Source organism: Eublepharis macularius, chromosome 12 (assembly GCF_028583425.1).
Source record: "Eublepharis macularius isolate TG4126 chromosome 12, MPM_Emac_v1.0, whole genome shotgun sequence".
Classification (NCBI taxonomy): domain Eukaryota; kingdom Metazoa; phylum Chordata; class Lepidosauria; order Squamata; family Eublepharidae; genus Eublepharis; species Eublepharis macularius.
This window is the reverse complement of record NC_072801.1, coordinates 25879446-25893019: the sequence shown is the minus strand read 5'-3', so window position 1 is coordinate 25893019 and position 13574 is coordinate 25879446. Positions and strand designations below refer to the sequence as shown.

Below are 13574 nucleotides of genomic sequence, written 5' to 3'. Positions count from 1 at the left end.
CACCAGCTGCCAGCTCCACACACACCCCTCTAACCAGCTGCCTCTCTCTTTTGTTCAGAGGCGTGCCGCAGCATCTTTTTTGTTTCTTTGTTCCAACCCCATTATGAATAATAGACTTTTTTCTTGACAGCGGCAGTGAATAATCTTGTGTACATGTTGCGGTCAATGTGTGTGTTTGCTCGGCTTACTGTGGGGAAACAGGCCTGCTCGTCTGACAGTTCATTATCCACCAACCCCGTTAGGTGAACTTCGGATGCACAGATCTGCAGGAACTGGTAAACATGATAAACTTTATATAACACGCTACACTGACAACGTGGGAATGTGCACGCAGCCTTCTCTCCAAAACCACTCCAAGATTTATTTATTGACTTCCTTAGCAGTCTACTTTTCTTGCCAACATGCATCCCGCTCCTACAATGCTGGGGGAAAGCACCAACGTGTGTGTGTAAAGGGGGACGCACGCTTCTCCTTTACTGCTCAAAGCACCTGAGCAAGCTAATTTTTATGCTGCCCACCTTTCCAGAGAGCTCTGAGAGTGTACACGGTTCTCACATCCCCGTTTCATACTCAGGCCTCTGAGAGGCAGGTTATGCCTAGAGTGTGGGACTGGCACGAAGTCCCAAGCCAGCTTTATAGCAGTGGAGATTCGAACCTGGGTCTCCCAGATCCTAAGTCTAACACTTTTAACCACTTTTAATCAAGAGAACTTGATTCTCAAAAGCTTATGCTACAATAAAATTGGTTAGTCTTAAAGGTGCTACTGGACTCTTTTTGATTTTGCTACTACAGACTAACACGGCTAACTCCTCTGACTTTTAACCACTACACCATATTGATTCTGTTAAGAGGGGAGTGAGATGGAACTCAAAAGGGCGCACCTCCTCTAAGCCCAGTTTCCTACTGCCCCCTCGTGAATCTGCATCAGCCCCATTTTTTCTGGACGTTTCATGCTTTTTTCCAATTGTTCTTAACACCAATAATGGACCCATAATTACCTTGCAACATGACAGATCTGCATTAAAGCAAATGGATGCTCAAATGATCAGGTAACAGGTAAAATAACATTTTGCTGTTAGCCAGAGTAGGGTAACAATCACAGTGTTGGACTAGGATCTCGGAGACCCAGGTTTGAACCCCTGCTCTGCTGTGGAAGCTAGCAGGGAGACCTTGGGCCAGTCATGCACTTGCAGCCTAACCAACCCTGCAGGGTTGTTGTGTGGTTAAAATGGAGAAGGGGGAAACTGTAAGTGGCTTTTGATCCCCACTAGGGAGAAAAGCAGGGTAAAAGTAAATAAATAAATAAATTTTGGCATTCAGCCTGATAAAGAGCTCAGAAGAAATCAATCACTTGTCTTTTTTCACCACCTGCATTTGAATGAATACTTTCATAAAGCCTCAGAACAGAATACAGTTGGCAAACAGCATCTTCACAACACAATTCAACTGCTGAACAACTGCTCTCTCTCCAACCCATCTAATGCTACCGGAACAAGGATTCGACATGGACCCCACCTGATGGTCGCAATGCCACCCTATCTCTCTCTATAGAATGCTTTTGCCTCTGAGCCCAAACCAATTAGATCAAGAAACAACATCTCTCATACTACAACCTCACCCATGCCCAAGGAAGTACAATAAACGGCCTTAGAAACAATTCAGACATCATAATTAAAGACGGTGACAAAGGGGAAGCCGTTTTCATCATGGTGAAATCTGACTACATTCTGGAGGCGGAAAGACAACTCTCCTTTTTAATTAATACTTTTTATTTTATTAATAAGATTAAAAGCCTAATAAAGCCCTTATCGACTTAATGCATGGGATGAGAACAAATGAATTTATGATTTGTGGATTTGATTTCTAAGAAGATAAACTTGGGAAAAACAAATAGAAGGGGGACGGTATTGAAAAGGTAAATTTTAGAGGTATTAAAACTACAAGGATAATGTGTGTAAAGACATGATAGGTGATGTAGAGGAGAATGGAAAATGAAATATGTATTATTTTTCTTTGTTTTTCCTTCCTTTAATTTTCCTTTTCTTTTTCTCTTTTTTTCCTTTCTATTCTTTTTTCTTTAATTTTTCTGTTCTCTCCAATACTGCTTTCTACAAAACGTCTATTCTCAGACCCCTCTCAGGAATATCAAAAAGAACGGAACAGAATTATAATGGGATTACCCACATTCGTACAAGAACAAATGTATGTGGACACACCAGAGGAACCCCCGACCAGGCACTTTCTATCTCCTGCCCCAAAATACACCAGCCTGACAACCCAAGATGTCTTACTTTCTCTGGAATAGGCATAATGCCTGTTGAGGTTTCTGGATACATGGACTCCATTTTATAACAACAACATTTGTTTTATATATCGCCCTTCAGGACAACTTAATGCCCACTCAGAGCAGTTTACAAAGTATGTTATTATTATCCCCACAACAAACACCCTGTGAGGTGGATGGGGCTGAGAGAGCTCTGAAAGAGCTGTGACTGACCCAAGGTCACCCAGCTGGCTTCAAGGGGAGGAGTGGGGAATCAAACCCGGTTCTCCAGATTACAGTCCCGCGCTCTTAACCACTACACCAAACTGGGTCTCAGACTCTAGGCTATCAATGCCCCCCAGTTACATGCGCAACACCAGACTTTCTGAGGAAAATACAATACAATCTGTTGACAACCTTCCAGATTACACTATTTTGGACACCATGGATGTATAATCTCTATACACCAACATCCCCCACAAAGATGGAATACAAGCCATTAGGAACACCATCTCTAACAACATCACAGCTGACCTTGCTACCAAGTTCTGCCAAAGTGTTCTCACTCACAACTACATGAGATTTGGTGACGATTTATTTCTTCAGATCAGTGGCACAGCCATGGGCACCCATACGCACCATATGCTAACATTTTCAAGGCTGACTTGGAGCAGCGCTTTCTCAGCTCCACCCACTAACACCCTTCTTGTACCTGAGATTCACTGAAGACATTTTTGTCATCTGGACACATGGAAAAGAAACACTGGAGAAATTTCACCAGTCTTTCAACAACTTTCACCCCTCCATCAACCTGTCCCTGAATCAATCCATATAAAGAAGTACATTTTCTTGACAACACTGTACAAATACATGACAGAAACTTTATACCACTTTATACAGAAAACCAAATGTATACAGAACACCAAATGATCACCAAATGTATCTACATGCCTCCAGTCATTATCCCAAACACTCCATTATCTACAGCCAACTCCATGCTACAGCCACATCTGTTCCAAACCCTCTGACAGATTCTCACCTGCATGATCTCCAAGAGAGATTTTTGGAATTAGAATACCTACAGGACGTAGTAAGAACGCAGATCAACAAAGTCAGAATGATAACAAGCGATGACCTGAGACAAGTTAATCTCAAACAGACCACCACTAGTAGTCAATTACAGTTCCCAGCTCAAACCAGTTCAACACATCATTAAAGGCCTGCAACCTATGCTGGACAATGACACTGCTTTCTCACGGGCAGAGGGAGGCAGACCTTTTCTTGCCCACAGTCAGCCCCCCTCCAACCTTAAACAACTCCTCACTCACGGCAATGCATTTCTCAACATGGACATGAACTCTGGCACTAGCGCCTGCATTAAACCAAGATGCCAACTCTTTCTCCATATTCACTCCAAAACATAAATCACTGGACCTAACAACACCAACTAAGAGCCCCGTGGTGCAGAGTGGTAAGCTGCAGTACTGCAGCCCAAGCTCTGCTCACGACCTGAGTTCGATCCTGGCGGAAGCTGGGTTCAGTTAGCCGGCTCAAGGTTGACTCAGCCTTCCATCCTTCCGAGGCCAGTAAAATGAGTACCTGGGGGTAAAGTGTAGATGACTGGGGAAGGCAATGGCAAACCACCCTGTAAAAGTCTGCCAAGGAAACATCGTGATGCAACGTCCCCCCAATGGGTCAGAAATGACTCGGTGCTTGCACAGTGGACTACCTTTACCTTTAACAACACCAACTATACCATCTCAGGCTCATTCAATCGTTCATCTTCCAATGTAATGCATGCCATTAAGTGCCAGCAATGCTCTTCAACTCTATTTTGGACAAACGGATCAGTCCCTTCACAAAAGAATGAATGGACATAAATCTGACATTTAAAAAAAATCACATTCAAAAACCCAGTGGGAGAACATTTTAATACCAGGATATTCCATTGCTGACCTAAAAGTAGCAGATCTCAAGCAGAGAAACTTCAAAGGAAAATTACAATGTGAGACTGCTGAAATTGATTTGCTGAAATTGATTGCTGAAATTGACTGTGACACTGAGAGATCTCTGTCTTTTGGTGCTACACCTCTGAAGATGCCAGCCACAGCTGCTGGCGAAACGTCAGGAACTACAATGCCAAGACCACGGCAATACAGCCCGGGAAACCCACAACAACCATCGTTCTCCGGCCATGAAAGTCTTCGACAATACATCGATGCTGAAATTGAGTTCATTTGCAAATTTGGAACAACGGAACCCCTACCCCCCAGATTGAATTGGGCCACTGAATTTTTCTCACACTACAGACACTACTTCTGCACTTTGCACACCTACTCTATCAACTAATTACAGCATGTATTATAACTAGCTTCCTGACACACTTAATTTGTAGTACCCCTCCCAAGATCTGCCAGGACTATAAAGACTCCTACCCTTTTCCACTTCTTGTATCTGACAAAGGGAGCTTTGACTCTTGAAAATTCATACCCTGGAAATCTAGTTGGTTTTTATGGCTCTACTGGATCCATATCTTGATGACAAACATGTAAGGCTCCATATTCAATACAATATGTAAAGCTTTACTGCTATCTCTGAAATACAGCAGCATCGTCACAGTATCAACAATGTACCCACTCCATGTACCTGAATCTTGCTCTTCAAACACTTGTTGTGTGGGAGGATTTTTAGGGGGAAGGAGTAAAAGGTATTACTGAGTGTTTGTTTCCGGATGCAAAAAAGGAACATAATTTTTTACACAGAACAAAATCCCATTCATTGCAAAAGGGAAGCAGACAGATCCCATCCTCCTCACTTCTGTGGCCTTAGGGCTGCAGAAAGTGGTTCCCCATCAGAAACCCAAACCTCTGGGGGTTAAAAATCTGATCTGACCGCTAAACTCTTTGAAAACATCAAAGCCGTCAGCTGCTGCTTTTTAATTGTATGCAAATTCTGCAGCTTGGAGCCCCAGGCTATGAAGAAGGCTTTATCTTCTTTGCAAACACTCTGCAAACCAAGAACAGAGATAACCAGAGAGGCAAGTGGGCTTTCTCAAGAACCTGCACTGGCTGCTTAGTTTCTTCTAAGTTGGGGCACAGCACAGCGGGCTTTTCAAGGAACGCAGTCCCAACATAACCTTTTGCCAGAGGCTTGCAAGAAAAACTGGATTTCAGGCCCCCTGTATGCTCCCTTCCCTACCTGGGGAAATCCCTGCTGCTCTGTGAAGTTAGATGAGCAACCTTTGGAGCAGAAGGTGTCTGCCTGCCACTTCCAAAATCTGTTGTGTGCTGAAAGACACGGAGGGATAACTGTACAGAAGACACCCCAAGCCTCAACACAAAGCTGCCTTCTCCCAAGTCAAGTCCTTGGTCTATCAAGCTGGGTCTTGCCTGCTCTGACTGGCAGTGACTCTCCAAGGTTTCCCATCACCTGATCCTTTTGACTGGACATGAGAGTGTGGTGTAGTGGTTCAAGTGCCAGGTCATGGAAGCTTGCTGGGTGACACTGGGTCAATCCCTCACTGACAGCCTCACCTACCCCACAGGGTTGTTGTGACGATAAATTGGAGAGGAGTAGAATGATGTAAGCCGCTTTGGGACTCTTTTGGGGAGAAGGCAGAGTATAAATGAAGTAAGTAAGAAAGACAGATAGATGCCGGGGATGGAAGCAATGACTTTGGACAGGCCAAGCAGGGACTTTACCAGAGCCGTGGCCTCTCCCTAAGGGAGGAAGGGCAAAAAAGGAATTATTCATAATATAAACAGAAAGCTAGGATCAGTAAGCGGCCTCTCTTTTAGGGTTACCCCTGAGGACTTCAGAGCCTCAGCAAAGGAACCAATCAGATTATCCAAAAGAAATCCTGGAAGCCTGATCCAAAAATGGCTGCCCTATACTTCAGCCAAGGGAGATTAGTTTGCTAAAGCTGCTTATATAGTATCCTGGAAAGGGAGATTGGGATGTGTGGGGGGAATATCCCTACCGGCTTATGGAAATTCCTTGAAGGCCCTTTTCTAAAATCGATGCAGTGGGACTAGGTTCTGGGTGACACCGGTTCAAATCCCTACTCTACCAGAGTACCTTGTTGGGTGTATCTGGCCACCCTCTCAGCCTAGCCTCCCTCACAAGGTTGTTGTGAGGGGAAAAGGAGGTGAGAAGAATGCCACAAGCCACTCTGACTTCTTATTGGGGAGAATAAATGCAGTAAATAAAGACCATGCTCTAATTCATCAACTCAAGAACGCACCAGCTCCCTTTACATGCAGTATGTTAAAGCCAGCTTGTCCAACAAAAAGCCGCCTGTCTGGCTGTCAACAGCAAGTAAAAACTGCTTCCAGGCAACCAGACTGGGAAAGTGTGTCATCCGGAAGGGAGATGCATTTTTGGCTGGGCTGGTCTCCAGCTGTCAGTGAGGGCCTGCAGGCTTGCTAAAATACATTTGTGAACTAGTTGTTTTTATGGGCTTTTTTACAAGGCTGTGTGATAACCCCCAAGGCCTACCCTAGCCACAGGTGGGGAGATGCAAATTCCAATCCTTAGTCAAAAAGCTTGTTGGCAGACAAATCTGCCTAGCCTACCTTACAGGGCTATTGTGATGGCCCATACAGAAAAGCCGACCAGAATACCAGCCCAAACATATATGCTGTTCTTCGTTTTAAAAGCCATTTTCTTTGACAGTCAGTATTTTTTGACCACCAACTCCTGCATTCTTCACCAACACCTGCTCTCCTCACAATTCAAAATAAGAAGAACAAAAAGTTTGGGTGGGGGGTCCCAACCAACCCCGAGAATGGCAAAAGGCAGGATCATTAGGTTTGTCTCAAACTAGCAAACACAGCAGCAGCCTTCAACAAAGATTAACCAAAGTGATACAGGTTCCTTCCCCTCCACCCACACACATCTTCATTTAGCAGAACCCAAGCTCATTTTGTGACCTACTCAAGGTCACTGGGACTGCCTGTAGCAGAGATTCAAGAGTTTCTTAGGCCCAGCCTTTTAGCTCCACACCAGCTTCAAGGAGGACAAACCTCACTCAGCAGTTGAGCTTGCCTCTGGAAATCTCCAAAAGAACTCCTTTCGCTGTGTAAAAGAGACACAAAAAGACTCGAGAACCATGCCGGCAGAAAAGTGTCTGAAATGCAAACAGATACCTACCAATGGGAGCAATCTCCCTCTTTACCTAAGTTTATAAAAGCGGGGCGGAGGAGAGGGACAAGTCCCTAGTAAGGCCAGAAAATATGATTAACAAGCTATATTCAGTTTCAGGGTGGTATAAGCTGTCCAGAAGATGATAATTAACGTAACTCATAACATGGTCAGTTGTGTTGGATCCAAACAGACACCTGTTTAGCCTAGTGTCCATTTTCCATGCACCAGGAGCCCCACATGCAAGGCACAAAGAGAACAGTCCCCCTCTTGCACTCCACTCACCACCCCTGCAGTTGTTATTCACAGGTACACTACTTCTGAACAGGGAGGTTCCCTCAATTCAGTACAAGGGAGCAGCTGAACTATTCTCCTTCACAGAATTTGCTTTTGACCATCACAACACCTTTGCAGCTATGACTGATGTGTAAAACAGATCCTTGAATCCTCCTGCCAATCAATTTTGTTGGGGAGCCCTCAGGCAAAAGAAGAGAGATGCAATTCTTTCCATTGCCCTTTTAAAAATACAAGGGAAGTAATAAACCAGCTTTCCAGGTTTGTTTCTCAAGGTTAATCGCACTGGTCAAAAGAAACTCCTCCCCCCCGCCTGACCTCCACCAAAGTTCAAGATGAAATAAGAATTTTTTTTCTCTGCTCAAAGCTTGGTGAAAAACCACTGAGTGACTTCTGTTTCCGTTCAGTGCTCCCCACCAAATTCAGTCATAAAAACATGTGGATTATATGCACAAATAGTCCGGGGGGGGGGGCAGGATTTCCACACATACATTCAGGTCAGTGCCTCACAGGCAAGTGAAGCCAAATATTTGATCTGACTCCACTGAAACAAATGTAGGCAAGACCAGAATACACGGACATTCTATCAGGTACATTCAGTTCCCCATCAGCCCATTCACACATACAAGCCATCCAGTGACAAACTGTGGACAAACTGAGCCCACAATTCAAACGAAGTACATCACAGCTCATGCAGCCCTGGCAATAATGCAAAGACCTGCCAGGTAGTTCGCATCTTGAGCATGTCTGACAATACATAATTTATTCATTATCCTTCCAACACCCCTGCAATGTAGCTAAGGTCTATTCCCCATGTAATGCAGGCATGAGGGCAGGCCAGCTCTGTGGCAGACGTGAGATCTGAACCCGCAACTTGCCAGCTCACAGCTTCATCACTGCACTAAGCCAGAGATGGCACGGGACTTGCCACTACCCTTGTTCCGCCAGCCTCAAGGAGGCAAACAGGTGCAGCTCACAGGCCCTTTGGCAGACTACTAATGAGTAGATGTGCAGCGCAGTGACATCTGCAAAAGATTATTATTTACCTAGAGTACAGCGGAAAGACACAAAGGCTGCAGGCAGGACTCGTTCATGGCAGTCTGTCATTCCAAGCAAGATACACCCATCCCCTTCTGGGCCCATACCACCGCTGGCCGGATCGAAGCCAAGTCCCTCTGTTGGAAAAGGCCTGCCTTTTCTGAGTGGTGGTCCAGGAGGGAATGGCAGTCCCCTCCCAAGCGGCTTGGCCAGCACACGACAGCCACTTAAATTTGCGCCAAGATTAGAGTGATCATATGACTGGGGGTGGGGGTGGGTGAGCCAATGGTGGCAAGCAGTTCTTGCTAGACTTCTGATACCAAGTGGAAAAGTCAGCTGCAGTAGGGGGGACAGCTTTCAGATGACCCGCTCCATACTAAACTGCATGAGGGATCCTTTTCAAAGGGCCTCCAACACAATGAATGGTGGAAGGACCACATTATGGCACATCTATGACTGACATCTGGGTTTGAGAGCATAGAGGACAATGCAGGCTCTATACTGAGCTGACCCCAAATCAGCAATGCACGGGGCAGTTACATAGCACTTTTAATTGTCAATGTATACCACCTCTGGACATGCAAGTTCCATTTGGCAAGGACAGATATATTCATGGCAGGGAACTCTATTTGTTTTTTTAAAAAAATATAATATCTAAGCTGCTGGCTGTTACTAAAACTGATGGCACTGAGTTCCGTAAGTCAACTGTGGTGCTGTCCTAGCAATTCACAGAGGTAAGAACCGCCCAACACTATTCACCAGAATGGCAAATAGAACAGAAAAAAAGACCACAACTAAATACAAGAAACATGTTACCATAAGTTATTATAAGCTTCAAGGGCCAGAGTGATGTAGTGGTTAGATATAGGAGAAACAGGTTTAAATCTGAACTTGATTCTCGAAAGCTTATGCTACAATAAAGTTGGTTAGTCTTAAAGGTGCTACTGGACTCTTTCTGATTTTGCTACCACAGACTAACAGGGCGAACTCCTCTGCATCTACTCTGCCATGGAAGCTTTGCTGAGTGAACACGGGCGAGTCACACTTTCTCAGCATTGTTGTAAGGATAAAATGGAGAAGATGAAAATTATGTAAGCTGTTCTGGGCCCTCGTTGGGGAGAAAAGGCAGGACATATATAAATTAAATATAAATAAATATTTCTAATGGCAGCTGGTTAGGGCAGCAGTGGAAACTGGATGCTGAAACAGATGGAGCTTTCCAGGCTAATTTTATTTACTTCATTTATACCCCACTTTCCTTTCTAATCGTGAGCCAAAATGGCTAACAACATTCTCCCCTTCTCTATCTTATCCTCACAACCAACTTGCGAGGTAAGTCAGGCTGAGAGCATGTAACTGGTCCAAAGTCAACCTGCAAGCTTCCATGCCAGATTGAAGATTCAAATCCGTGACTTATCCTGACACTCTAACTGCTACATATGAAGCTGCTTAAGGAGAAGAGTTTTTAAAATGCATTTAACATGAAGCAGCTGGTTTAATCCAAGGGGACGCCCTGTCAAATTTAACACAAAAGCAACGAAATCTCTAAAGTAGGTAAAACTTACTAAAAAGACCACCACTCAGAAAGAGTCTGATGTGTTCCCACAAACAGCTGATGAGGTGGTTGGCCTGTGCCAGGGCTGTACCACTTCAGATTGCAGGTGCCTACAATGAAATATTTTAAAAAAATCAGTACGCCCCCAAAAATCAGTCTGCCAGGGGAAAGGCCAAGATAGAAACCCTTAGCCTATCTTTCTGTGTGCCTGGAATAAAGGGGAATTAGCAAGGAGGTGCATTCCCTGAGACCCCCATACTCAGTCCAAAGCGGTACAGTCCAGTCACAGATTGGTAGCCTCATTTTCTGCTTGCCCAAATTTAGGCCCAAATCTACCAGTCTTATAACAAGGAATGTACCAGCATCCAAAGTAAGAAAGAGGCAAGAGAGAAAATGACAAGCCTTTGAAGCTAGACAACATTATTTTTTAAAAGGGGGCAGGGAAGTCAGCTAAAGAACTCCGCTTTCATCAATCCCAAATTCCCCCAGATGGAATCATGTTTATCAGGAGCCAGAAAGCAGGTGGTGTTTGAAAAGCACGCCTGAAATAAAATGGGAGGAGGAGTTCTCCCCTTGGGCACAAACCCAAATACATTTTTCCCAGATTGTCCTGCATTCTCTCCCTGCCTACCCACCCCCAATCCCCCGCCCAGCTCTGCAATATGACTGAACTCATTCCCATAATAGGATTGTAACCATGGATGTCACAGAACCAGGGCAAGATGGGGGGGGGAGTGTCAAACAAATAAGGTGGTTGAAGCCCGAGGCTGGATCCAGCCTCTAACACACACACACACACACACACACACACAAGCGTGCACGCACACCCCAATCGTGTTTATCAACAATCAGAAATACACAAAAGGGATTTTGCATTTTTTAAAAGGCATACCTAAGGCACACACCTACGAAGGGCCTGAAATGCAAAAGACCTCGGGGGGCAAATCCAGTTTGCAAGAGGGCAGACCCCAAGGAGATGGGGGGCATCAAGCCTATGCCAGGCGCCTGCCACTCCCCTGGCATATGGTGCTTTGGAAAGGTGCAATTCAAGAGTCTAGTCCCTCCAGCTCCAGAGATGGAAGCCAGAACTGATGGCCACATTTTAAAAAACCAGGCCTCTGGAAAACCAGCGCAGGGGGTGGGGGCAGATTTGATTCTCCCACCCCCCAAAGGGAGAAAACCCTCAAGTTCCGTTTTCCATTTAAGATGCTGGCTGTGCCAAACGTGGTACAAGCTTAGTGGGGTCAAGGTTTTGGGTCAAGTTCAAAAAGAAGGGAAAAGCCAACTCGTTCAAATTATTTGTTGCAAAAATACGCTATCCTTTGGACACCAAAGGGCGAAAAGGTGGGAGGAGGAGGGGGGGAAGCCCAACCGGCGCTCACCTGGTTTAAATCTTCATCGTTCAATAAATGAGATTCTCGCGGCTTGAAGCAATTCTGGCATTTGCTTTTGTTGAAAATGTTGGCTTGGAATTTCCTGCAAGGGTTCTCCTTCGCGGCCATGGCCGTTGCGTCTTCGCCCAGGAAGAGGAGGAGGAGAGACAGGAAAAATCCGGGCCGATTATTCTCCAACTCCGGAGTCCGGCGGCTAAGAGGCCAAGAGCCCCGGGGCCGCGCCGCCTCCGCGCCTCTTGCTCTCCGGGTGCATGAGGAGCGAGCGGCGAAAGGGCGGATCCGGCCTTCCCGAAGGGGATTCTGCACCAAATCCCTTTACGCGCGGCGACCGAAGGCAATCCACATCCCCGTTTCTCGACGTGGGAAAGGGCGCGACCCACCGGCGGAGAATCTGGATCGGGGTCGCTAGGAGAAAAAAATCACCCCCAAATCTGTGGCAAGACTGGAAAAATTCCGAGGCTTGAATCCGAGGAGACCCCCCCCCCAAAGAAAAGCAGAACGGGGGGAATCACACGCACGCCCACCCCCACGATGCGCCCTTAAGGCATAATGTCAGGCGAGCCGGCCCAGCCGCTGCGCCGGATCCAGCGCCGGCCCGGCCCGGCCCTCCTCGGGAGAAACCCCCTGGCCATGATCCTTCAAAGCCACGATTGCATGGAAGCAGGACTCGAGAGGGGAGGGGGGGGGAACCCAGCCCTGCGCCCAAAGCAAAAAGAATCAATGCACTCCCTCCTGCTCCGAACGGGTCAGATCCTGCCAAGCGCAGGGTCCGTCTTCCAGCTCCGGCCTCCCGTGCAAGGGATTGGGAGGGGGGGGGAGAACGCGAAGGAAACGCCTTAATTCCGCTCTGTTCTCCCCCGCCCGCTTTCTTCGTAATAAATAATAATTATTGCAATTTCTGCACGCCGGGCGGAGAAAGCTTTGCATGCAAATCCTTCCTGCTTCTAGCTGCGGTGAAGGTTTGCAAAGGAGAGACAAAAAAAATCCTCACGTTTTCTTAGGTGGGGGGGAAGGAAGGGGGAGGGGAGCCGTGCAAGCCCTCTCTCTCCCTCTCCCTCACTCTCAATTGACATTGCAAAGGAGCCAATGGCAGGCAGGACTGGCTGGCTAACAAAAGAATCCGCGGCCCAATCCGGAAGGGAAGGGGGAGAGAGAGGAGGGAGGGTTTTTGCACGTTGGGGACAAATGCACGCCTGCAGCCGCGGAGGGGGTAGGAAGGCTGGGATTTGCACGTTTGGTAGACGCGTGCAGCTGGCAGCAGGGAACGGAGGTGCGAGCGGCTGTTGGCGCGCTCAACGCTTTTTAGAAATTAAAAAATAAGCTAGGTTTGGGGTTGCAATTTTTTTTCCCGTGGTGGCATTCTTGTAAAAGGCGAGCGAGGGCATCTCAGGGTTTTTTTAAAAAAATTAAAATAATTGCAAACGTTTTTAAAAAGAATAAGAGACGAGTGCTCCAGGCCGAGCCCCCACCCCGCAAGCAATCCTTACCAGCATGCCTGCTTGCAAGCTGACTCCGCTGAGTTGAAAACACCCGCCCCCCGCCCCGGTTTGCTAAAGTTTGGCTTGCGGGGTAGGGTGGGGGGCAGAAAGCAAGCCCGGAGCGGCAGTGGCACAGGCTCGCCCAAGGGTGAAGCCAGCAGCAGCGCAGGCGCCAAGCGGCCACTGACACACGCACCTGCTTCACCTTTCAGGGATGCCAAATTCTCGCCACATGGACAGTTTATTCTTAGCTATCCAGGGCAATGCTGGCCGTCTCCAAAGAGAAAAGTAGGGCACGAGTATCTTAAGTAAATACTCTTTCCTGATTGAGTTCAGAAATGATCAATACAGTATTTAGTCCAGTGTAAGACTAGCCCCCCCCCCCAAGTATGCCATCAAAGAAAGGGCCT

At 46.6% G+C, this 13574-nt stretch overlaps 1 protein-coding gene across 3 annotated transcripts in view; it reads right to left on the bottom strand.

Annotated features, from left to right (window-relative positions):
• MPRIP (myosin phosphatase Rho interacting protein) overlaps nucleotides 1-12677 on the bottom strand; it is a 142795-nt gene extending 130118 nt beyond the window's left edge. For all 3 annotated transcript variants that reach the window (XM_054995564.1, XM_054995563.1, XM_054995561.1), the window contains exon 1: nucleotides 11675-12677. In XM_054995564.1, coding sequence (XP_054851539.1) covers nucleotides 11675-11794 — 120 coding nt within the window. In that variant the 5' untranslated portion in view covers nucleotides 11795-12677. The remainder of the gene's footprint in view (nucleotides 1-11674) is intronic.
• Nucleotides 12678-13574: the final 897 nt, after the last annotated feature.